Source organism: Coccinella septempunctata, chromosome 1, assembly GCF_907165205.1.
Source record: "Coccinella septempunctata chromosome 1, icCocSept1.1, whole genome shotgun sequence".
In the NCBI taxonomy this organism is placed as follows: Eukaryota; Metazoa; Arthropoda; class Insecta; order Coleoptera; family Coccinellidae; genus Coccinella; species Coccinella septempunctata.
In genome coordinates this window covers 11,683,346-11,709,151 of record NC_058189.1, presented here as the reverse complement: position 1 = coordinate 11,709,151, position 25,806 = coordinate 11,683,346, and the positions used below count along the sequence as shown (strand labels likewise).

General features: G+C 36.9%; 2 protein-coding genes across 2 annotated transcripts in view; both read left to right on the top strand.

The window, feature by feature from the left end:
• The window catches only part of LOC123318691 (protein-L-histidine N-pros-methyltransferase), a 273,638-nt gene extending 256,944 nt beyond the window's left edge, over window positions 1-16,694 (top strand). The window contains exons 4-6 of the mRNA XM_044905385.1: window positions 4,548-4,757; window positions 15,335-15,513; window positions 16,313-16,694. Coding sequence (XP_044761320.1) covers window positions 4,548-4,757; window positions 15,335-15,513; window positions 16,313-16,536 — 613 coding nt within the window. The 3' untranslated portion in view covers window positions 16,537-16,694. The remainder of the gene's footprint in view (window positions 1-4,547; window positions 4,758-15,334; window positions 15,514-16,312) is intronic.
• A 4,609-nt stretch (window positions 16,695-21,303) lies between these two features.
• Window positions 21,304-22,292, top strand: LOC123312141 (28S ribosomal protein S34, mitochondrial). Its single transcript, XM_044896392.1, has 2 exons — window positions 21,304-21,611; window positions 21,663-22,292. Exons 1-2 carry the CDS (start codon window positions 21,420-21,422, stop codon window positions 22,062-22,064), a joined length of 594 nt encoding a protein of 197 aa, XP_044752327.1. The 5' UTR covers window positions 21,304-21,419; the 3' UTR covers window positions 22,065-22,292.
• Window positions 22,293-25,806: the final 3,514 nt, after the last annotated feature.

Here is a 25,806-nt window from a genome sequence, read left to right as displayed (position 1 = left end):
TCGATATAGTCAATACTTTTCTCGGAATAAATGAAAACTTAGAAGCAGTATACGAAAGTTTATGCGGAAGAGAATTGATGCATGTATTTTAGCGGAAGGTATTGATATAATTCTATGGAACACTTATACGATAAAATGGAATAAACAGTGATCAAAACTGCTTGTAAGTTTTTATTTATTCCGAGAAAAGTATCTACTGTATCTAAATACTTTTTTTCTCCAGAATTGAATGGGAAACCATAAGAAAATTTTATTTTTCGAAAATTTATCCCACGAAAACAATTTTTGAAGGAAAATCATAAAGGGTTGTTATTTTCAACCTCTAATAATAAAGTTATGAAATCTAAACAAATTGTGTGAGTAACATCTACTTAGTGCTTCATATTCTGTATAGCTTTATGACTCAGTGTTTTTTAGAACCCGTAAAAAAATTAAAAACTGTCAACTAGTCATCGCCCTCCAAAGGCTCTATCTTGGAAGGGAGGTCGACTTCGAAAAAATTTATAGGAACTGCCCCTGCTTATTTTTATCGAGGAATCATCTCACTAAGACCTTCGCATTTGTTTACAGACACCCTGTAAAAATTCTACACTTCCTCTGAAGTTAATTCTTACGAAGGCGTAGAAGGGCCACATAATATTTTAAAAATATTTTTCCTTAAATTCCGACAAAATTCCGAGTTCAAAGTCGGAATTTAACAAAATTCCGAGTTCAAAGTCGGAATTTAACTAAATTCCGAGTTCAAAGTCGGAATTTACTAATTTCCGACTTCAAAGTCGGAATTTACTAAATTCCGACTTCAAAGTCGGAATTTTATTCAGTTCCGAACCTCTACGGGGTGTTCTACGACGACGTAGATTTGTTCCTGAATTACAGTTTGCTTTTCTACAAATATTCAAATTCATATAATACAAGGTGTTCCCACATTTATGATGAATGAATAATTATGTATACAGGGTGTACATTATTATTTGAGTTTTCTTCTATGAGAGGTCATAACAATGATATGACCTTTTACAGACATGACATGACATGAATATTTTTTTAGACATAACTGTTTTTTAGATATATTTCGGATATTTTATGAAAAAATTTCCTTCCCATATGTACTCGTGAGGCTATCTCAATGGACACGAAATCAGTACACCCCGAGGTACACCCGGTGTGCTCTGATGTTTCTTACATGAAAAGGTCATTACAACGGTGAGAAAACCTCAAATAGGCAGCTCTATGACGAATTGGTTCATTTCCAAATATGCTGAGATATTCATGAGAGGATTCAGATTTCACAAAATAAACACGTTGTTCTTTAATAAATATTGAACTTGATGTATTTTATTGGAGATAATTGTCATTAGGTCCATGTTTTTGAATAATTATGAAATTATAGTCGTAGAAAGGTAGAGGTAAGGTTGGGCACAACCCCCTCCCATCCCAGTACTGAAATAGTAACCATAAAATAACATTGAGCTCCCAGCCCCCACCCCCCTCTGTATATATGGAGAAATAATCTATGTTGTCGTAGAACAACACCCTGTGCATCTAGCCTGTATCGGTTTCGAAGTAGATAAAATTCCGACTTCAAAGTCGGAATTTTACTAAATTCCGACTTTGAACTCGGAATTTAGCTAAATTCCGACTTTGAACTCGGAATTTTGTTAAATTCCGACTTTGAACTCGGAATTTAAGGAAAAATATTTTTAAAATATTATGTGGCCCTTCTACGCCTTCGTAAATTCTTTTTAAAATGGTTTCCAAAATATTCAGGGTGTCCCGGATAAGAAGGAATACATTCTAACATAAGATAGAGAACACCTACAAGATCACGAAAAACACAAGGTGTTTTCAAAAGTGAGGCTTTTTTGACAGAAGGTAGAATTCATCAAAATAAGTAATTTCACCAAAAATTTTCTTTATAAAATATTCAGGATGGCTGAGCTACAGCCCCTAGAAATTCGATAAAATTTCATCACATTTCAAGTACGGGACTGTGGAAATTGACTACGGCATCTGAAAAACGAAACAAAACATAAACATATGGCTGGACAATGATTGATTCAGTACTCCCGAGTTCATCTTATTAATTGCATCAGGTCACTTGAAAGAATAATTGTTGTATCGTGCAATTTAGGGTAAAAAAATTCAGAAAATTGAGACAGTTTATTGAAAATGCTTATGTTGATAAAGTTTAATTATTGTTACTCTATTTCATCCCATTCTTACAACGATTGTTGGAGGTTTCGAACAAGAAGAAAATTGTGATGCCCATTGTGAAAACATTTTTGAGTAATTTCGACGAATTTTTTTGGTGAGATTTTTAACTAATATTGTGTCCAGAGTCTTTTTCAGTCAGCTGGTACCGAAATAACCCATTTCATAAAATCGCGTAAGCTACTAAATAATGAGAAAAATTCGGCAATCCCATCATTTTCTTTGCCACGTAAAATTCGGACTGGCCAATATCCTAAACGAAACCACATGGAAGTCAAACATTAGGAGATAAGTTTATTCCCATTCCTTCGCAATAATTCGGATAACAATTGATCTAGGGTCGTATTAAGATAAATTTCAGAAATCATTTTAAATTTTTTTCAACGTTGTCATTTTGAAAGTTTTGTATAGGTGATTTTTGGTGAAACGCTTCATTTTGACAAGTTCCATCTTGTGTTGAAAAAAAGTCTCACCTTTAAATACACCCTGTGTAGTATCTGGGGGTTCTAGATTCTATTTTACAGGGTGCTTTTCAAATTTGAATGGAAATTGAAACCACTCTATCTCCTGAACGATTTATCCAAAATTTGAAATGAAGGTAGCTTCCAAGAGGTTCCGGAAAACTGCAATCAGATAGCATTTGATTTGCAGGACCGTATTACACAAATTTGGACAGTTCTTGAAAATTCGCGAAATCACCCTGTACAGGGTATCCCAAATGGCTGTTTCTGGTACTTCTAGACTAGTTAGGCAAAAACGTTGAAAGGAGTCCTGGGCTCGATTTTCGTGAAAAGTCCATTAGTGAAAACCGTTTCACGATATCTTCATTTGTTTTGTAGATATAACCAAATTTTTATATTTCATCGATTTCGAAAATGTGCCATAACTTTTTCATTTTCGAAAATATCTGAACACGAATTAAACTTTCTACAGGCACTTTTTCACAAGGAATCAGACACTGTATTCAATTTTTTTTTATATTTTGTACTAAGGGTGGAAAAAAAATCAACGTTATTTCAAATGCGAGTGCATAACATTCAACGCTTCTTTTCGTAAATAATCTAGAGCAAAAACTTCATGAAAATTGTTTCATTCATAGAGTAATGTATGAGATACTCAACAGTTAGTGATTATTTCACTTTAATGCTGATTTTTCCTGAAGATGTAAGTGATATATCGACATATATATATATATATATATATATATATATATATATATATATATATATATATATATATATATATATATATGAGTGTGAACGGTCTAGTGCTGAAGAAAACTATTACGCATTTGGAGGAACTACAGCTACCTCACAGCGCTATAACATGGATGCAGAAGGCGGTTATACTTGGGACCGTCGGCATAATTAGGCGAGTCGTCTCTCCGCACTGAAAACGAAGTCTCTCTTGGTGATTAGACCCGAGAGACATCGGATTTACCACAGTCATGTGTGAAATATATATTTGAAAGGCTTATTTTTTTTCGAATACTATAAATTCAAAAAAAGAATGCATTCGCATTTGAAATAACGAAGTTGTTTTTTTTTCCACCTTTAGTACAAATGATAAAAAAAAATTGAATACAGTGTCTGATTCCTTGTGGAAAAGTGCCTGTAGAAAGTTTAATTCGTTTTCAGATATTTTCGAAAATGAAAAAGTTATGGCACATTTTCGAAATCGACGAAATAAAAAAATTTGGTTATATCTACAAAACAAATGAAGATATCGTGAAACGGTTTTCACTAATGGACTTTTCACGAAAATCGAGCCCAGGACTCCTTTCAACGTTTTTGCTAGAAGTACCAAACAGCCAAAATCAAGCAATTTGGGATACCCTGTACAATGAATTTCGTGATTTCTTCGAGATCTGTGTAAACTCTCAAGCTTCATTATTCAATTCGCCAAAGAATATTGCATGGCACCATCCAGGTTGCCGAGGACTCATTTTTTTTCTTGATAGTGACAATAATTTTTTTTCCTGTCGATATTCAACTCATAACGACGAACTGAATTGTAATTCTTAATGAATTTCATCAATGAAATAACTGTGCAAGTTTGATTGCAGAGATTATTTTATTTGATGTTATTTCTTATAGTAGGTACCTTTGATTTATTCCCACTTTGGAGTTGACTTTTTATGATGGATTGAATGAATAATCAGAATGATCTAGTTTACCTTCACTTCGAAAAGAAAATGAGAGCCAATTTTGACCCAAATCGCACAATCCGGAACACGTCAAATAGAGTCTTAAAGTTGACAAAAAATAATAGATTTTCAAAATTCTAGTTTACCAGGAAGCGGTTGAATCAAGATTAAAAATTTTTCTTCTTTGCAGATGGCTCCGGAGAGGTTCGATGTTTGTTGTCTCTTCATCACAGTTCTTGAAACTCTTGAAATCAGATGGAGATTGGCACAGAGATACTATCATAGATCTAGGAGCAGGTGATGGAGGTGTGACTGCGCACATAGCACCTTTTTTCTCAAAAGTTTATGCAACTGAAGTTTCAAATACGATGAGGAATTTGCTAAGGTCTAGAGGTTACAAGTAAGTTTCTTTATATAATATCTCTATCAAAATCCATAAAGAGTTCTTCTACACTGCGAGTTTCTAACTCGGAATCAATTTAGTAAAAAAAAGACATTGATTTTGTTATAAATATGCTCGCACAGTATTTTAAATCGCACTCTTTATGATATATAAAAATGTTATACACCGTGTGCCGAATTTGAAATATGACATCCTCGTTAATATTTCTTAATGGCCATTCTAATTTTTCAGAGTGTTCTTGAAGACATGTGCACCAAATATTAAAATCTTGTCCTTGAAAAGTTATTCAAAAACATCAACTAATTCGAAAAGGAAGGAATCTGATTCAGCTCAATGAAATAATTCAGGCATTTCAAATATGTCAATCAAAAAAGTTAAATAAAAAAAAATGTAGCTGCTACTATAGTTCGTCTTGTGTTGAGAAACAATGTTTGTTTAAAAATCGAACAAAATATTTTACTATTTTTACTCAATTAAAACCTACAAGTTTGAAATTAAAAAACGATAATATCTTTATTTTCATTTATTAATTTTTTGTTTGAGAAAAAAATGATAAACAAGATAAACAAATCCCTCTTTTGACAATCCATTTCTAAACTCCGAGAATAATTGGGTGTATTCTGGTGTTGCATTCATAATCCTTATAAAATCTCGTCAATTTAGGCATCATGTTTTATTTCTCATACTATGTAGGTACTTATTGGTCATTATCGACTAGTTTCTTTGAACATATTCATGTTGAAACATTGAAGTCGTATTGAAATCATTGAATTTCCGAGAAGAAACATTAATGAAATACTCGTGCAGATTGTTGACCGTTTTCCTCACCTCTAAGGCACCAAGTCTATATAAAAACACTTAAACAACAGCGAAAGAACATGCAAAAGACTCATAGCTGGTATTTTAGCACATTCGGGCGATAACCGTACTAATTAGTCGAAGTAAAATCTTGATTAAGACCCATAAAATTTAAGTACACTTCTTGGATGTTGTAACCCACCAACTTGTTTATGCACACACAAGGAATTTTCCATATTGAATAATCCCAGGTACTCATTTATATATTTGTTGATAGAATGCTTTCATCAATACTGGAGTTGAACAAGAGGAAAAACTGATTGAATTTTATGAAGGTTTTTCAAGTTAAGAAATCCATTGAATTGAGAGTGTTTCCATATCTTTAAGTTTGTTGTAAATAAAATCTTTCTTCTCAACTTCTAATAGATCCGAAGAAATGGCTGAAGTTAAGTTGATACAGCAGGCTCACGCTGATATAATATTTTTTATAATAACGATTCTCAAAGTAAGATTCAATTTCATTTGAATAGAAATTCTTCAAAAAATCAGCTCATGATATACATATATATATAAGTAGGGAATCTAAACACATGTGGATCAGCCCTATAATTTTCGAAATCGAATTATCAGTAAATGATTTCTCACATCCTTAATGAATATTTAAAACTGTTTGAAATATTTTATGATCATGGTCACATATACAAACATATGAAAGTCTAAATGAAATGGCTAGTCAATTGACTGGTCCTATGCATTGTGAAGGGTGAAGAGATCAATAAATGAGGCTTTTTTTTCAACAGAAGGTAGAACTGGTCAAAATGAAGCGTTTCACCAAAAATAAACTATACAAAACTTTCAAAATGACAAAGTTGAAAAAAAAAATTGAAAGTTATTACTGAAATAGATCCTAATACGACCCTAGACCGTTTGTTAGCTGAATTATCGCAAAGCAGTAGAAAAAATACTCATCTCCTGATTCTACCATGTGGTTTCATTTAAGATATTGGCTTCTTCGATATTTACGTGGTAATGAAAATGGAAACTTAGGATTGCCGAATTGTTCGCATTATTTTTCAGCTTACACGATTTTATGAAATGGCTCATTTCGATACCAACTGACATAAGAGACTTAGGACACAAGTGTAAAAAATAGAATAATACTTCAAAATCTCACCAATAAAATTCGTCTAAATAATTCACGAATTTTTTCACAATGGGCATCACAATCTTCTTGTTCAAACAATCGTCGTAAAAATGGGATGAAATGGGGAAACATCATAGTACTTTTTCAACATAACTAACATAAGCCCTTTCAAGAAACTGCCTCCATTTTCTACATTTTTTTTCACCCTAAATTGCACGATACAACAATTATGATTCTCTCAAAAGTGACCTGATGCATCTAATCCGATGAACTTGGTACTGAATCATTCATTGTCCAGCCATATGTTTATGTTTTGTTTCGTTTTTGCGATGCCGGAGTCACCTTCTACAGTCCCGTACTTGAAATTTAATGAAATTTTGTCGAACTTCGAGGGGTTGTATCTCAGCCATCTTGTATATTTTATATAGGCAATTTTAGGTTAAACGACCTATTTTGATGGGTTATACCTTGTGTCAAAAAACCTCACCTTTAAAAACACCCTTAGAAGTTGATATTTTATAGCTAATTCTTGGTATAAAATCATGGCAGCACCATCATGTCTATTCTTGTACTCCGTGCCTGCTATCTTCTGGCATTTCACGGTAATGTACTGGATGGTTCCATGTGTCCACAGCCATAACGACATCTATGGTTCGCCACTGAGGTATCTTTTGTGACATATTTAATATAGTTCGTTGTTGGGATCACTAGATCTTGGATGGCAAAGATGAAGCCCTCTGTCTCGGGAAACAACATTCCGGAAGTCAACCAGTAATTCGACGTTCTAGCGTCTCCCATGTGAAGGTTTGCAAGTCAGTTTCTGCATCTTGCTGTCTGCAGAATGTTCGACGATTTCAATGTGATCCTGTTGCAGTTTTTACGAGGTAGAATTATCAGTATTACACATAACTGGATGGAGTTCTGATGAAGCAGCATTATTCAGGAATTTCCTGGGACATACGGTTGGACAGATCTCTGGATCTGGAAGGCGAGCTGTAAAGGGCGCGATGAAAACCGTTCTGTTAGGGGGCACAATAGACCTTAAGGTCGCAGTGACCTGTAACCCCTTCTCACTATAACACTATAACTATATACGGTTGGACAAATCAACAATTCCTCGACCTCCGAGATGTCATGGTAGCTCTGTTCGTTCTATCGAACTTTTAGGGTGATGTTTATGATGTTTCGTCAGCATCGTTCGTATTTTTCTCTGCAGGGCTGCTGAATCGGTTGTGGTCCAAGCGATGATACCGAATGAGTAGCTCAGTGCTGAGCAAGAGTAGGTATTAAACTACCTATTTGCTGATGATGGCAAATCCGTAGTCAGTAGAACTATGGGGCAAGGGATTGAGAGCCATGCAGAACCACAGTGGGCTGAGCAAGTCTCCTTGAAAAATTCCGCCTTTTTTCAGGAGAGGTCCAGTTGTGATGGAACTATCCTCTCAACAAACACCTAAAATAATTTCAATTATAAGTTTTCTCCTTCCCTCAAAACAACTCCTGGAACCGCCACTGTCCTATTTATTCTTTATACCTCAGACCGAGTGTACTCCACTCAAGATGCTCAAGAAATTGCTATAAATTGTATAATTTTCCTCTTTACCACTCGCAGACCTTTCTTTCTCTGAAAGTGGACAAATGTTGTGTTCTTTAAGTCGGAAGATCGGGATGAACCCTTGCACAGAATACACTATTGACAGGAAGTCCCTCAGAAGTGTAACCAGCCACTGCTCTCGTGGGTGACGGTTACTAGTGTTCTGGGATGGTCTGACCATGTCTCCTTTATTTGCGACAAGGCCAAACGTATAACTCATTCAGACTTAGTGATGTCTCAACGCTTCGGAGGGTAATTACACAAATGTAAGACCAATTCTACTTCCACTTTGGTGGTCATCAGCGTTGAGGACTTGCTCGGGTCAATTCAGAGATGGAATACTCAGATACCTTACAGTTGGATGCTTATGATGATCGGCTTAATATTTTCAATCTACCACCATTCAAGGCCAGGCACGAGAGTGGTAATCTGATTGTCACATATCGTTCTGTTCGAGGTCACTTTGGGGAAAAATATGTAATATGTTCGGAAGAAATGAGAATAGTTTAAGGGGCCACATCTACAAGCTCCGCAAGGAAAACCTCTCAGTCCCGAAACTTTTATATACGAGACATTTTTTATGAATCCAGTATATTTTAAAATAATCGACAGTTCGGATATTTTTTCCTAACCCTCTGTGTAATTATAAAAATAGGCCATAAAACAAGGCCATGTTTTCAAATTATTTCAGATTAATGGAATGACTAACCCGTTCAGTTTATCCTTATTTAATCCTTAAATTCGTTTTAGTTTCTTGATTGAATTGTCGATCATAAACGTTGTCTTCAAGAACAAGCAAGCAGAGAAGTTCTATGACCAATCACGCTAAGTAAACCTCTCTAATTAAGTCCGCCACTCATTTTATGAGCCGAGTTTTACTACTACGAATGAGACTCAATTAACAGTTCTACATGGAATGGATTTAATTGTGAGGAAAGTGGATGTGATGCAGTTTTCTCTGAAATGGAAGAAGGGTGTGCCTTCGCCGAATCATTTCATTTTGTCCAACGAGATATTTTGCTAACCGGAAATTATCACCTACACATGGTGACTGGTAATCTACTGTGTAAAAGTTACTTGCTACTTTCTGTAAGGAGATAGATACAGGCTATCAATTTTTCTATTGACCCTTTCTCTCAAAAATATAAGCGGTTTGCGAGAAAATATGAAGATTATAAGGCACTACAACTTTGCAAGCGCTGAGGCATATGGGTTGATTTTTTGTTTCATAATGCACCTTGTTAGCCTGCATCCGCAAGTGATGACAAATATTGAAGAAATGAGTCAGAAGCGACATACCGAGGTTCATTAGAACTTTGGAAATAGCGGCGAAAACCGCTCTGTTTCAGGACTTTTCTGGTGGAAGTGAAAAAACTTTTTGAATTACATCAAAATTATTCAAATCTTTCTAGTAGTTCAGCCACAATCGATCGCCAAAATTAGGTTGTGTTTCCGAACTCAGGTTAAAAGAAGGAAAAATTTACTTGCGCGTCCATTTGTATTCAACGATATGAGTATACATTTTTTTACTAATTGAACGATTTTAGGAGCACATCCACTACCTCAGTTTAATAAAGCAAAAATTATGTGACGCCAGCTATTCTTTAAAGGGAAGAATAGCAAACCTACCCTGGTAGCTTCGAGTCGAAGACAAGGTTCCGTGTTATCTGGGGTGTTAGCGATAACCAGTGAAAGTCAAAACCAAAGTTCGCACATTTATTCGTTGACTCATAGTAAAGAATACAACAGGCACAATTAAAGTTTCGGTCGAGTAAACGATACAAAACTAAAAAGGATTTCCTCGGCATAAAATACAAAAATGGTGCATTCACGGAGTGAAACGGATGGAAAGAAAGAAAAGGGGATCCGATCTCAAGCGTGCCACGGATGTTCCAGAGTCGTTCGCCAGCCAGAACCAAAGATACCCTGAACGGGCAAGGCTCGGTTTCAAACTACGAGATTGGAGGTTGAGAAAAACGCTGTACGGGGTTAGGCAAGGGCCCTTTACTCTGTTTTCCGCTCCTGACCTGTTTTCACGCCAGCCAGAAACTTACTCACAGCGCAAAGGAAGGAAAAAGGGCCTACAAAAGTTCACCACGTTGGTTTCAGTTTCTGACGTGTTTTCAGGCCAGCCACAAACTTACTCCCAACATAGAGAAAGGAGACGGGATTAAGGGTACACAACGGTTTGAAACAGAGATTCCCAAGTAAAATACGGAAGGTTATCTTACCTCTGGGTTCGGTTGCGGTTTGGTTCTGGACTCAAGTCAGGGGTATTACAATAATAATAATAAAGGGCCTTTATTTTGTACTCTATGAATACAATCATGAGGCGAAGTTTAGCCTATAGCAATTCTAATTAACCTCTATTGATTGTGAATTAGCGTCTGTCCGCGCACCTCTTCAAGGACGTTTAGGATTCACAACGGTTACCACGTTGTTTTCCGTTTCTGACGTGTTTTCACGCTAGCCAGAAACTTACTCCCAACACGAAGAAAGGAAACGGGATGAATGGTACACAACGGGTTGAAACAGAGATTCCCAAGTAAAATACGGAAGGTTATCTTACCTCTGGGCTCGGTTGCGGTTTGGTTCTGGACTCAAGTCAGGGGTGTTGACTGTAAATCGGAGTCTGTCCGCACACCTCTTGAAGTACGTTTAGGATTCACAACGTTGGTTTCCGTTTCTGACCTGTTTTCACGCCAGCCAGAAACTTACTGCCACCACGAAGAACAGGAGAGGGATAAAGGGTACACAACGGGTCACCACGTTGGTTTCTGTTTCTGACGTGTTTTCACGCCAGCCAGAAACTTACTCCCAACACGAAGAAAGGAAACGGGATAAATGGTACACAACGGGTTGAAACAGAGATTCCCAAGTAAAATACGGAAGGTTATCTTACCTCTGTGTTCGGTTGCGGTTTGGTTCTGCACTCAAGTCAGGGGTGTTGACTGTGAATCGGCGTCTGTCCGCACACCTCTTGAAGTACGTTTAGGATTCACAACGGTTACCACGTTGTTTTCCGTTTCTGACGTGTTTTCACGCCAGCCAGAAACATACTCACAACACGAAGAAAGGAAGCGGGATAAAGGGTACACAACGGGTCACCACGTTGGTTTCTGTTTCTGACGTGTTTTCACGCCAGCCAGAAACTTACTCCCAACACGGAGAAAGGAAACGGGATAAAGGGTACACAACGGTTTGAAACAGAGATTCCCAAGTAAAATACGGAAGGATATCTTACCTCTGGGCTCGGTTGCGGTTTGGTTCTGGACTCAAGTCAGGGGTGTTGACTGTAAATCGGAGCCTCTCCGCACACCTCTTCAAGGACGTTTAGGGTTCACAACGGTTACCACGTTGGTTTCCATTTCTGATGTGTTTTCACGCCAGCCAGAAACTTACTCCCAACACGGAGAAAAAAAAACGGGATAAAGGGTACACAACGGGTCACCACGTTGGTTTCTGTTTCTGGCGTGTTTTCACGCCAGCCAGAAACTTACTGTCAACACGGAGACTGTGAATCGGCGTTTCTCCGCACACCTTTTCAAGGACGTTAAGGGTTGAGGGTCAACTCAGCCTCCACACACTCAACTATAGCAAAACTCAAGCCGCACTTCTTAACATCAAAGTTACGACAGACTCGAGTTCACAGCATTCATCGAATTGACGGGAGTCATATGCTTTTTAACCGGCCCGGGGGAGGGGGTGGAAACTGAATGTGCATCCTTGCACGTTTAGCAAAGGGCTCAGATGTGCAGGGACAAGAAGAATATTTTACGTCATACCCATCTTCATTATCATCGAGCTCCTCGTCAGGTTTGTATATCAAATTATCTTTCAGATTATCAAATTCATCGTTACCTGAAACCTCTTGGTCTTCAACACGACGAACATATCGCTGAGCATTTTATGGCAGATTTCTTGCAAGAGCATGCTGCTGAACAACCCTCCCTGTGAATTCAGAAGATGTTGCTCAGTTGATCTTCTGGGGCTGGAAACAGGTCAGTGGTCACTGGATTGAGACCAGTTTCGATTGTATACCAGCCCCAGTTTTTTGGATTGAATATTTTGTACATCCACCTGTAGAGAGGCGATAATGGCTTATGAATTGTGTTGTGAGCTACCTGTATCATACTCATGTATGCATCTAATATAATATACTTCAATATCGAATCTAGTATGGAATGAAGATAAAAAGTCATCAACCATCAAGTATACCCCTAGGGAGTGCTTTTTCTGCAGCTGCTTCTGTGGGTGGCAAACTTGATACTTGCCAGGTCGAAGTTGGTATCGGCGAGGGGCCTTCCCAAACAGTTGCAGCCGAATGTTATTCAGTCTTTTGTTGCTGGACCTGAGTAGACATCAGCAATGCATCCTGTGCCTCAGTAACTTCATGGCACAGGGCACAGCTGTGGTGTTGCGGTTCATGAAAATAGAAAGGGTGTTCTGCAGATCCGGGTTTTTTTCAAATGTCTTTATAAACTTTTTCCTGCTTTCGCACCCACTGAAGGCGTGAAGAAATAATATTCGTTTTCTTGCGCTTTTGACACCTAATATCAGTCGTTCGAACTGTAAACTCATGTGCTCCGCTTTCCTTTTCCTGGCTAATTTTTTTAAATTTTGCCATCGATTCTGAACTAGACTCGGCTATAGAATTGCCAAAGCTGAAAAATGTTTATTCATCGATGAAAACAATTGATATGGGCGTGGCAAGCAAATTTTTCCTTCTTTTAGACTGAGTAAGAAAAAATTACCAAATTTGGCGATTGATTATCCCTAATAGCACAAAGTAGTCCTATGGACATCCATAGGACGTCCTCTTCGGACATTACGGACATCCATGGGACGTCCATTTCTGGTACAATGGACGTTCTATGGACATCCGAGGGACGTACAAATGTCACAACTTTGAACAGAATTCGGACGTCCATCGCGGACGTCCAATCCCGTTGGGACCATCATTAGCAATCTCAACGGTACAAAAATTTACGACGACGTTGGCTATCCTATCTACTAGAATTTTAATGTCCTAGAACCCAATGTCTTACACTAAGACGCAGATATTATTTTTTCTGTGTTGTTCTCATTTTCATCCATACTTACTAGAAAGTTTTTACACTTGGCCCGGATTCGAACTTGCGAGTACGTGGGGACACCGCATTACTGAGTCTTCGGTGCAACCGTCCTAGCCACTGAGATCATACCTACTTGTAGGAACATATTCATTATATTGTTAACTGATTTATGGAATAGTAGTCGATCAATACAGAAATACCATATAATAAAAACTGAAGTCTTGAAACTCGAATATAGATTATTTTATAATAGTAATTACTCAAGTATTTAGTCTTCGTTCATCATAACGTTATACATAATATAATATTCATAAGAGATTCATATACTACAAAGCGGAAAAATGGAGTTTAGTGAAAAATAATATTAAATTTTGGTGTTCATTGATATACATGTATGTATTATTTGGTCCATATTACGGACTCCTAGTGATGGACGTTATACGGACCATGTAACATATACATGTTATTTTGTCCATATTATGTCCCTTACGGACTCCTAGTGAATATCCGGTATGGACATTCAAAAGATGTCCCTACCGGATATCCAATAGGTGTCCGTCATGGACGTTATACGGACCATGTAATATATACATGTTACTTAGTCCATATTACGTCCATTACGGACTCCTAGTGAATATCCGGTATGGACATTCAAAAGATGTCCCTACCGGATATCCAATAGGTGTCCGTCATGGACGATATACGGACCATGTAATATATACATGTTACTTAGTCCATATTACGTCCATTACGGACTCCTAGTGAATATCCGGTATGGACATTCAAAAGATGTCCCTACCGGATATCCAATAGGTGTCCGTCATGGACGTTATACGGACCATGTAATATATACATGTTACTTAGTCCATATTACGTCCATTACGGACTCCTAGTGAATATCCGGTATGGACATTCAAAAGATGTCCCTACCGGATATCCAATAGGTGTCCGTCATGGACATTATACGGACCATGTAATATATACATGTTACTTAGTCCATATTACGTCCATTACGGACTCCTAGTGAATATCCGGTATGGACATTCAAAAGATGTCCCTACCGGATATCCAATAGGTGTCCGTCATGGACGTTATACGGACCATGTAATATATACATGTTACTTAGTCCATATTACGTCCATTACGGACTCCTAGTGAATATCCGGTATGGACATTCAAAAGATGTCCCTACCGGATATCCAATAGGTGTCCGTCATGGACGTTATACGGACCATGTAATATATATGTACAAGTTATATGGTCCGTACTATGTTCATCTCGGACTACTAATGGATATCCAGTAAGAACATATATTTGACATTGCATGTATTAAGTCGGTCAGGGACCATTTTGGGACTACATGATACGGACATGTGTCATATGGTCCGTATTATGTCCATCACGGGCATCCAATGGATATCCGATACGGACATCGTACATAAATTGGACTAACAATGGATATCCATCTTGGACGTCCTAAAACTGTCCGGAAACGGACGTCCAAAGGACATACAAATCAAGTACATGGACGTTCCGACGTTAAATGGACATGAATTGGACGTCCCAAGGACGTTGTGTGCTATTAGGGATGTTTGAACCACTTGTATGATTCAATTGATTTTGATCTTCCAAATAAGAAGTAGGAACAAATTTTTTGTCCCATGCATCAGTCTCATGGGTGAAAATTGCTAAAAAACAAAACAAAAATTCCGAGGATTCTCGGTTGCCAAAAGTTGAGCCTTGGCAGAAAATTGTCGCAAACTTCACTTTTTCCATATTTTAGATGCCTTCGTCTTTTGAACAATTTTCAGCTTGTTAGCAATTTTTAAGAAGCATGGAATTATTTCGACCTAATTTGCCTAGGCTAAATGGTTTTATCGCGATAACATACCCAACGGAATTATGTGAATTGTTTTATTCAATAAAAATTTTTATCGATCTGAAACAGACTTTTTTCTCACAGTGTTCTCGAGGTGGAAACATGGGATATGGATGGAAAATATGATATGATAGCATGCCTGAATCTTCTGGATCGTTGTAACACTCCTTTGCAACTTTTGAAGCAAATAAGACAAGCTTTGAACCCGGATGGACTCCTCTTTCTAGCATTGGTTCTACCATTTTCTGCATATGTCGAGATTGGTGAGTATCATTTTGCCTACTCAGTTCTTACGAAACTTACTTGGGCTTTTTTCATATCCGATTACCTTTGTAGTATGCAGTTATAGTGGCGAGCTGTAAAAGTTGCTTAGAAATGGCTGTATGTGATCACAGAGGTTAATTCAAATGTTCTCTTACATTTTCGAGTTCGCTGAATGTTCCTGAGGTGTATAGTAAGAAAGGAAGAAACCAACTCAGAAAAGTATAAACGGAATAAATTTTCCAATTCAATTAAATTGAATATCCAATTATTAATTTTTTTTTTATATCTTCGAACTCTTCGTCTCTAGTCTTCAAAGAAACCGCCTTTCTAGAATATCATTACTTGTTACTTTCTAGAATATCATTACTAGGATAACATCTACAGTTTTATATATCAAAAGCAACAATTCAGAATCCTGTATTCAACATTGTGTCTTGCCAAATAAATCCTATTTTTTGCGGATGGAGAAATAATATGGAATGCAGAAAAACACTCATTTTTGCTTTATACGCTGATTTATTTGAGGAGATACTCACTCAGCTCCCACCAAAAACGTGAGTTTACCCCAAGCGTTCATAAAACATAACACATAAATATAGGGGCGATTCATCACAAACATCCAGAGAAAAATAAATTTCTAAATGAGATTTGACGTCTTCGATTTGACATGGAACCTAAACATGTCAATATATTACAATATCCCAACAACTAAAACCAAACTCCTAATTTTTTTTAATAATGTGAATGTTGAAGTCATATGTTTTGTTAGAAACCCGATTAAGTGCATTTACTTTTCAGGTTCTGAGAATCATAAACCTGAGGAACTGCTTCCAATTGTGGGGAAAACCTTTGAAGAACAGATTGCTAGTGTTGTTAAAGATGTCTTCCAACCTAGTGGTTTCTCTGTAGAATCCTGGAGTAGAGTTCCATATCTTTGTGAAGGAGACTTGAGGCAGTCCTATTATTGGTTGGATGATGCAGTATTCATCTTGAGAGTCAGCGATGAAAATATTTCAAATTGATCATCACTTCATAGGTTGCTCATTCATTCAGAGAATTCAACTGGGTATACAATTTGCCATTTTTTCACAAAATGCTCTTTATTCTTTTGAATATTTTTAGTGATAAATATACCTATTGTATTTTTAATAACCTCTTAATATACCTGTTTCTATAATCATCCACGTCTCAAAATAGGTAACCATTTTATTTTCACATTCATACAAAATCAAAACAAAAACACATCCATGTAGGGTGCTACTATAAAGTAATCTGAAGAAACCCATCATAACTTGAGCTTGCCATTCCATTTTTGGGGTCAAATATAGGGTGTTACATTTAAATAAGTGTAACTTTGGTCTGTATCTTTGTTTTCGAACACCCTGTATATATGACAATAATTTTAGATTGTGCTTTGCGACATCCTACCATACACCACAAGAAAATATTTCCAAAATATCTTCATTTACTCCCTGAAAATGATCGCCGCGTCTGGGGTGGGCCACCCGGTATATAAGATTACTTTTTCCGATTTTTCAAAAATGGCGATATGTTGGATTAAAACCCGACTAACAGCCACAGATTACATAGACTTAGGCATTGTCGAGATATAAAGTTGACTCTACGTCTAAGGATGCTTCGGTGTTCTCCTCGCTTCTGTATGACATGGATGAGGCGTGGACCTTAAAACGAACTCATTTGAATTCTGGTGTTACAGAAGAATTCTACGAATATCGTGGCTGGAAAGAGTGTCAAACGTGGAAGTAACCAGAAGAATTGGAAATGAATCAGGAATGCTGTTGACTGTCAAGAGAAGAAAATTGGAATACTTGGGACATGTTATGAGAGGGCAGAGATACAAATTACTACAACTCATTATGCAGGGCAAAATTAGAGGAAAGAGAAATGTGGGTAGACGCAGAATATCCTGGCTCAGGGATCTGAGAGAATGGTTCGGATGCAGTAGCTCAGAATTATTTAGAGCGGCGGTTAGAAAAATCCGCATAGCTATGATGGTTTCCAACCTTTGATAGAAGATGGAACTAGAAGAAGAGAAGGCATTTCGGAATGACTTGTGTGTCCTCCTTCAATGATCCTGTCAAAGTCAGCTGATTAGAAATGCCCTATAAATGGACAGTATAGACACCTTTTAACCCCTACCAAAATTGTCTTGTCTCTGCTAGAAGCAGGCTCTGAATATAGAGATATGTATTGCTTTAGAGTCAGAATTTGCCGTTGCGAAAATTGAGATATAAAAGCTCTGTTTTGGTTTGCACTTGAGGCGATTCCGAATCGGTTCAAAGTAGTGGAGCAGCAATAATGGTATGGAAAGCTACACGGATGCTACGCACGAGCTTACACTGAATAAATAAATGTGCGACTGTTCTGAAACCATGGTAAAAGTGAACCAAAACAGGCCTAAAATGAATACACACATTATTGAAAATGGAATGAGATATTTTAGAGAAAAATTTGCGCAGTCGTGAATTATACCGTGAGAAGGGGTTACAGTTCACTGCGACCTTAAGGTCTATTGTGCCCCCTGACAGAGCTGTTCTCATTGCGCTCTCTACAGCTTGCCTTTCAGTTCCAGAGATCTGATGAAATCCAATATCTGGGACGGCTTCAACGAGGATAATTCTCCACTCCTACAAATTTCACGTCCAAAGCACTCTTTCTTTGTTTTGCAATGGCATAGCATTCCGTAACCAGGTGAATAGGAGTTTCTTCCTCCTCCTACTCTATCTACACTCGTCAGTGTCCGACAAACCCATTCTCAACAGATACAACAGACAATGACTTGTGAGAAAGCTAGTGAGTAGGTGTAGTTGGTTCTTACTGAGATCCAGATATTTTTTGGATCTAGCAGTTTCAGAGTTCCTAAGGAACTTTTTCCCTTTCGGCTTTCTCCTTCTCCATAAACTCCTTCTTGTAGGTGCGTTTTCCTATACCACAGTGGGCCAGTCAGTGGCGTTTGTGAGCTCTCTCTCTGGCAATTGAATGCATGGGCCTTCTCGTTTCCTACGATTCCCGAATGACCGGGAACCCAGATAAAAAAAAACTTATTTTTCTTGCCTACCTCATTGAGTTGGTTCCGGCACTCCCAAATCAGCTTTGAATCAATGATAGGAGCTCAGTTCTTTCACGGCAGCTTGACTATATTGTTTGAATAGCTATATCACACTTCTGATAGTTTCCTTCTAGATTTACGTCTAGGCATCTTTCGATTGCTAGTATTTCCGTGTGAAGGATGCTTGTACAGGAGCCTAACGATAGTGCACACTTGATACTTGCCCCGTAAATCTCAGCGCCAGCTACTGTAGCGGTTTTAAAAGCATCTGTATACCATTTTATTGTATTTTTTTTAAGATTGTAGTCGGTGTATTCCCGTTTTCAATATTTTTTTTTACTTAGCATTGTACTGAAGTTTTTCTCAATGCTTACTTTCTTGATCATTGAGTCACTGGGAAGGTTTACAGATGAGATGTAGTCGTTCAGAGAGAACCAAACTCTCTGACACTTGATTCTCTTGTTACCTGTTCCTTCCTTAGATAATCTATAATTAGAATGAGGATGGCCTCATAGGCTACCCGATAGGGTAGTAGTATCACTAGATGTAGAGGTGTGAGGTCTGTGATGATCTCAAGCACCCTAGTTGGGCACATCCTCATAGCTCCCTTGATGCACACACAGGCAAGCCTTTGTACTCTGTCGAGCTTTCTCCTTGTACTTATACCTGACTTATACCTTAGCAAACCAGGCTACTGCGCCATATGTGATTATATGTCTTACAATCATGACGTACATCCATCGCAGTATTTTTGGGTTACAACCCCAATTCCTGCCGCATAGACGTCTTGCAGCTCTTGTAACTCTGCCAGTAGCATTATATCAACATGTTTATTTCACAGAAGTTTGCTATCCAGGGTTATTCCTAGGTATTTGACTTCAGACCCCCACTCCAAGATATTCCCGTTTAAGGTTAACGTCTTCATGGCTGGAAGGTTTCTCTTCCGTGTGAACGGAATTACTGTGGTCTTGGTTGGGTTGATCTTCAGCCCCACTGAAAAGCACCATTGCTCAATAATTCTAAGGCCCTTCTGCATTAGGTTGCAGAGAATGCCTTCGAATTTTCCTCTAAATATCAGGATTTTGTCATACAGCCTACACATTCGAAGCCGAGCTCCGTGTAGAAGTTCATCTACTACTATGCTCCATAAGAGGGCAGATATTACCCCTCCCTGAGGTGTTCCACGAGTAGCTTTGATAAAGACGATGAAGATAGCCCATCGATATCTCAGCTATTCTCGTCGTACACCTCGTACATCCCAGAGACATCCCTTTCTCTAAGGTACATCCACAATGGTATCTCGCCTCTGCATCTCTTACAGACACGTGTGTTGTGTTGTCAAAGGCCCCAGATACATCCAGGAAGGCACACATGGCGATTTCTTTGTTATTCAGAGTTCTCTGGATGACTTCAGTCAGCTGATACAGGCAGTCGTGGATCAAGTAAAGTATCCTCTCGCTTTTATCCACATAACATCATCATCTGCGTGAATAATAGCCATCGTAAAGCGGCCTATAGACGAGCATCCTAGTTGACAACTTTGTTGTCAACACGACGTGTTGACAATCAAGTTGAACGTCTGTGGGCCAGTTGGTGGTTGACATTCCTTCAACCTCGCATGGTTTACAAGCTCGTTGACAACATAGTTGTCAACTAAGTTGCTCGTCTGTGGGCCACTTAATATGCTCGTTGAATAATGTACCTCCTATAACAACTACACATCTATTTCGCGTTCGCTCCACAAGGGGACAATTTGATTGTTAAGAGGAGCAATTCGAAAATGGACTATAGACACAAGTTTAACCCTTTTGCTACTGGCCATTTAAATGCAACGCAAGGTTTAACATAAAGTCTCTGTCGGTGCAGAGGGCATCAAACGCAAAGATCCTCACAAAATTTAAATAACAAATTAATGTAGAAAAATCCCTATGGAAATTATTTCGAATTTGAATCTCAGTTTGTAATGTAATGCATTTGTTTTGAGTTGAGAGTTCACTTAGTATGTTTCTTTAACAATTTCCTTGTGATTTCTTTCTAAAACCTCTTTTGATTTACTCAAGTGAACAATTCGATTTTTTAATATAAAAATTATGTTGACATTACATAGGTGGAGGGAGCATAAAAATTTCAGAAAGGCTTAGGTGGGGCATGACAAAGAAAAGGTTTGGAAACATTGGTCTAGACAATCAGTAAATTTGTTATGAAAAATTTCAAGTTTTGTATTCATTCACGAGGTATATCAGTCCTTCTTCAGACCATTAAATTCAATTTCAAAAATTCATAAAAAAAAAATACTCAGATGTGACAACTTCGAATAATACCATGCATTTTTGCTGTTTTTGGAAAATACACAATAATTAAAATCCGACAGATAGAGTGATATTTTGCCCTAAGCATGTTTATAAATGAGACAATCAGTCCCTGGAATATTACAAGAATTAATACAATTTTTACAATCAACCTATTCATAGCAAGTCGCGTATTCTACCTCTGTCATAAGATAAAAGATATTGTTTATTAATTATCCAAAAACGGAAATGATAAAAAATCTTCTCGTATTCCAAAATTTCCTGCAGGCGTGTATATCTGTAGTTGTTGCAATCACTAGTGAAGCGATACGAAAATATCGATATCGAGCATATAACTCAACAGTACCTCGATAGATTGAATCGTTTTGCACATCCCTGCAGGATAATAGTTTTCTGTGGTATATCCACAGATGATAGAAAATAACCTAACTTAATGTAACATTCAAAAAAGCTAATAAAAATTACTAAAATTAGTAGAAATAAAAATACATTCATCAGACTTAGTACGTTCTCGTTAAAGTGAAAAATGCCTTATAAATATATAGGTAGGACCATAGATCATAAAGGAAAAACTATATGGGAAATAGTGGGAAATTTAAAAAATTTTGGTGTGGGGCGTATGATTGTTAGAAACAGTTTTGAGCGTTACCCAGAAAAATCGTACATGAGAATTCTGAAAGTAGAAGCTCTTCCAAATCCAGCAAAACCTTCCATGGATGTGAGTTGTCCAAGTCTATAGTTAACCAGTTTTATATTGTTTATTCTGCAGGAACGACGTAAAGTAAAAGTTTATATTGATGAAGTATTTCGAGGAAACAAATGTCCCGAACATTCAATGATAAATTTAGCAAGTTATAAAGCAGATTATAAGCTAATTCCCAAAGATGAAGAAGCTAATTACATTGACAACAAAGCATTAGCAACAAGGATTGTTCCGAGAACAGTAGAATTACCTCCCTTACTCAAAGAACTAGTTATAAGAGAAAATTTAGCTAATGGAGATCCAGCTGAAAAAGACAATGAAGTTGAAGTAGCTTATGTTCAAGGTCCCTATGCCAGATATCGAATAGCAAAAGAAGGTGAAAAACCCGATTTTGAAATAACAATGGGGCTTGGAACTCCTGCATCTCCTAGTTTGTATGAAGGCATTGGCTTAGATTTTTCCAAATAATTATCTATTAAAACCATAATTGATAGCTGGTGATGTAATTACAGGTGTGTAGTAGGTTTCTAAAAAGGCAACTTTTTTGAAAGAATAAATTCAAAATACCTTAAAGAAACAGAGCAGCAGTTCATTATTGACCAAGTTTACATCAGGTCAAGAGCTATGGTATTTTAGAAATAAAATTTTTTTCAATGTAATTTCAAGAGATTCATATGAAATAAAGATATTAGTATAAGAGAGGTCAATACCAAACAATTCAGTTCTAGAGCTACTGGGCTATAGGGATATTCTGTTAAGTTGATCATGCTATGCCTGACATTGTTTAAATAATCACTAATAGAAATATTTCAAAGTAGTTGAAGATAAAGTTGCTTGCACAATTGATTTGATTAATCATTTAGATAAATATGCCATAGAAAGAAGAAGATCCCAAAAATTTGAAAAAGAGTGCATAATTCACCCTAGCAGTCCTCAGGCTAATATCTCTTTCCCCAGTATTGAGCAGCAAGGAGGACTTCACTAGATATATGCCATAGAGCTTAGTTATTTGTGCAACCAGTTGGGAAAAGCATTATCTTTTCTTTCGTAATGAGAAAGAATGAAATACAAAAAATAGTGTTTCACAGAATATTTTTTCTGAATTTGGATAGGATGTGGCTATGAATTCAAATCAAAAGTACCAAAAACATCTATACAAGAGTCCCCTGCAGATTCCTTTCAAAACGTCTAGTGACGGAAATTATTTGGGCTGTGGTCCATATATACACTTTGGTTTCTTCTGGTTAGTAAGTGGGCAGTCCGTATATGTCGGATTCCTGACAATTCGGTTCAATATCTGTCACCAGAGTTACCGCTCTGGTAAACTATCAGTCATCACTGGTATTCGTGTCCTGACTTTTTAAATATTCTTTGCCACTACATAGTTGAATATGTAAACTATCAGTTACATACCATCAGATAGTCAGGCTGTACGCTTGATACCCCTATGTACAGATTTTTAATCTCGTTGGTTTCTAGCTTCTATAAGACGGATTTTTTTAATTTCGTTGTTTTTAATTGTTGAAACCTACTTCTATACTAATAACTCGCACACACAGGATTTGATCACTTGCCGCGATCTTTAACACTAGCAACCAAGAAAATTATGAGAGAAGAAAGAAAGATTTCAATTTAGAAGACTTCAGTGTCGCGAAGAAAATTAAAAATAATAGGCAGAAAATCAACACAGATATTGCCTCAATTACAGTATGTATAGAAAATAAAGAGTAAGATTTATATTGTGGCCTAAAGTTTCAAATTTAGAAGAAAATGTAACTTTTTACCCAACCAAATATTCAAAATTGAATCTTTGACCAGCTTTAGCTGACTGTACTGAGAAAAAAAGTACTGTGCGAGTTTCGCAAGTATCTTCATAAGTTGCCGCATTTAAAATATGGATTCTAGAATGTATATATTTATATTTTTTTTGCTGTACATTCAGTTAAAAAGGAGGCCAAAGTATTAATTTTAAATATTTGTTTGGGCAAAAAATGCCGTTTTCTTCCAAGCTTGAGCTGATGACTTGAAATTTCCCTCTAGAGAAGAAGCATTAGTCAGAATTACTTGACATCCTACAAAACAGAAAAGTAGCAGTAGTAGTGAAAAGACTGTCACCAGGAAGACTTTCTGAATTTTTCCAGATATCTATAATTTCTAAAATACTTAATATTGATATTTTTCTGATATAATCACATGGGGGAAGGAACATACCTCCATGTAAAACAGAGATATATCTGTGTTCTTCTATATCTCTGATGAGTCTGATGTAAAATCATTACGACTTCGCCTACTTTCTGCCTAAATACACATCCATACCGACACAGAAAAAGGTCTGTCAACAGTGGAGCAGAGCTGGCAAAATGCCACGAGGCCCATGAGCTCCCAAACCAGAAAGAGTTTTTTCAAATTAAGAGGGAACCCATTTGATAAATTTGCCACGCCACAATCCTCAGATAGTGATGATACTATCCATGGTGGTTCTTCCACCATGATAGTATCTACGATGCTGGAATGGAGGTAGAACGAACCTTTGGGTAGACCCTCCATAAATGATGGTCTACTCGTGACCAATTATGGAGCGTTATATATAATAGCAAAGAGGATAGGATATTGATATTAGTGCGCCGAGGAGCGTACCCTCCATATGAAGTGTTTTTTAGTGACTACCAGAGACTACATGGAGTCCTGGTGACTGCTGCCAAGGAGGAACTTAATCTTGCTGTTGCATAGTTAAGTTAATGTATCTAGTGCTAAGATTTTGAACTACTCAAACCCAGCCTATCCTCGTGGGCTGTGATTAAAGATTCAACAAGTTATGAAGATTATAGTGACTCTATAATCTTTGGTTATGTAGAAGAAGCTTTGGTAGACTAGAAGTTATCTTCTAACTTCTAGTAGGAGTAGTAGGCTATGAGTAGAGTGATGAGAATTATATTTTTCTGTGGTGTCTTTACACTCTTGACTTTTGTCAAGTGTCATGTCAGTCACATAGACAAACTATAGATAGGCAACTCCGGGGCAAAATTTGGTTCATGTAAAAGCGCCATCTATTGAACGTATCGGAATTAATGTCGGTAAAATTCAATGAATGCTGACAGCGCCATCTATCGGTTCTTTTTGGCGGTAAGAAATATTGGTGTAATAATTTAAATATTTGTTTTCAGCGAGTTTTTCATTAGACCTGGCGACAACTTTGATTGTTGTCGCCAAATCTAATGAAAAACTCGAATTCTTTGTTAAAAAGTAATGAATAATGATGCTGTTATAAAAAAAAATTTATTCAATACAATATTCATTTCTACTTGGAACATGACAATAACTTTGCATAATAATACTCAGAAATACATGTGTGTAATATTGGGGAATACATATAACAAACTTAAGGTAAATTCATGTGTTTCACAACAAAATTGTAAAGGCTCTATACTGTTTTCTCTATGGGACTCCAATTACATATAACAATCTGTAAAGGCTCTATTTGGTTTTCCCTATGGGAAAACAAAATTATAAATCACTATAAAAAATGAGTAGCAATCTTTTCAGAAATTAATTAATTTGAAGGAATTCATCAATTTACCTTCAGTACTTGAGATTGTTTGGAATTTCTAAATTTATGAAACGTAGAAAATTGTATGTACAGGATCAATTCATTTCGCTGATTTATAAATTCAATAGAATAAATAAATACAATATTGATAATATATATAAAATTTGAAATAAATATGAGGAGATAAATAGAATCATGAAAGGATAATACCTATCTCCTTTTTTTGTCATCAAGAGAGTATCGACGACCCCTCTTCTTTTGTTTTTGGTTCATTTGTTGAGACATAAAAAAATTGAATGTTGTTCTGTTCACCTTGTTGAGGCAACCCAAGGTTTTCTTCAACATCATTACTTTCTCCCTCAAAGCTATGTTTCTGCTCCTCAATTGGCCCTCCTTTTTTCTTAGATATGTGAGTTGCCGGAACTGAGCAAGGTTGAGATTTTGAAAAATAATGCCAAACATTACACTTGAAAAAATACCAATAGAGACTGTATACCTTCTGGAATATATTTCCACTGTATTTCTTCAGAATCTTCCTGTCTTGAAGGTTGACATTCTGAAAAATCCAACAATTACACTTTGTACAATAGTTACGAAAGATTACATACCTTCTTAAATAGATTGAGAAACTGTTCTTTCTGTTGCTTTCAAAATATCTTTCCC

Coding starts and splice junctions, on each gene's coding strand:
- LOC123312141 (XM_044896392.1), top strand. CDS start 21,420: ATGCCTTATAAATATATAGGTAGGACCATAGATCATAAAGGAAAAACT. Junction 21,612..21,662: donor CAGCAAAACCTTCCATGGAT/GTGAGTTGTCCA, acceptor TTTATTCTGCAG/GAACGACGTAAAGTAAAAGT.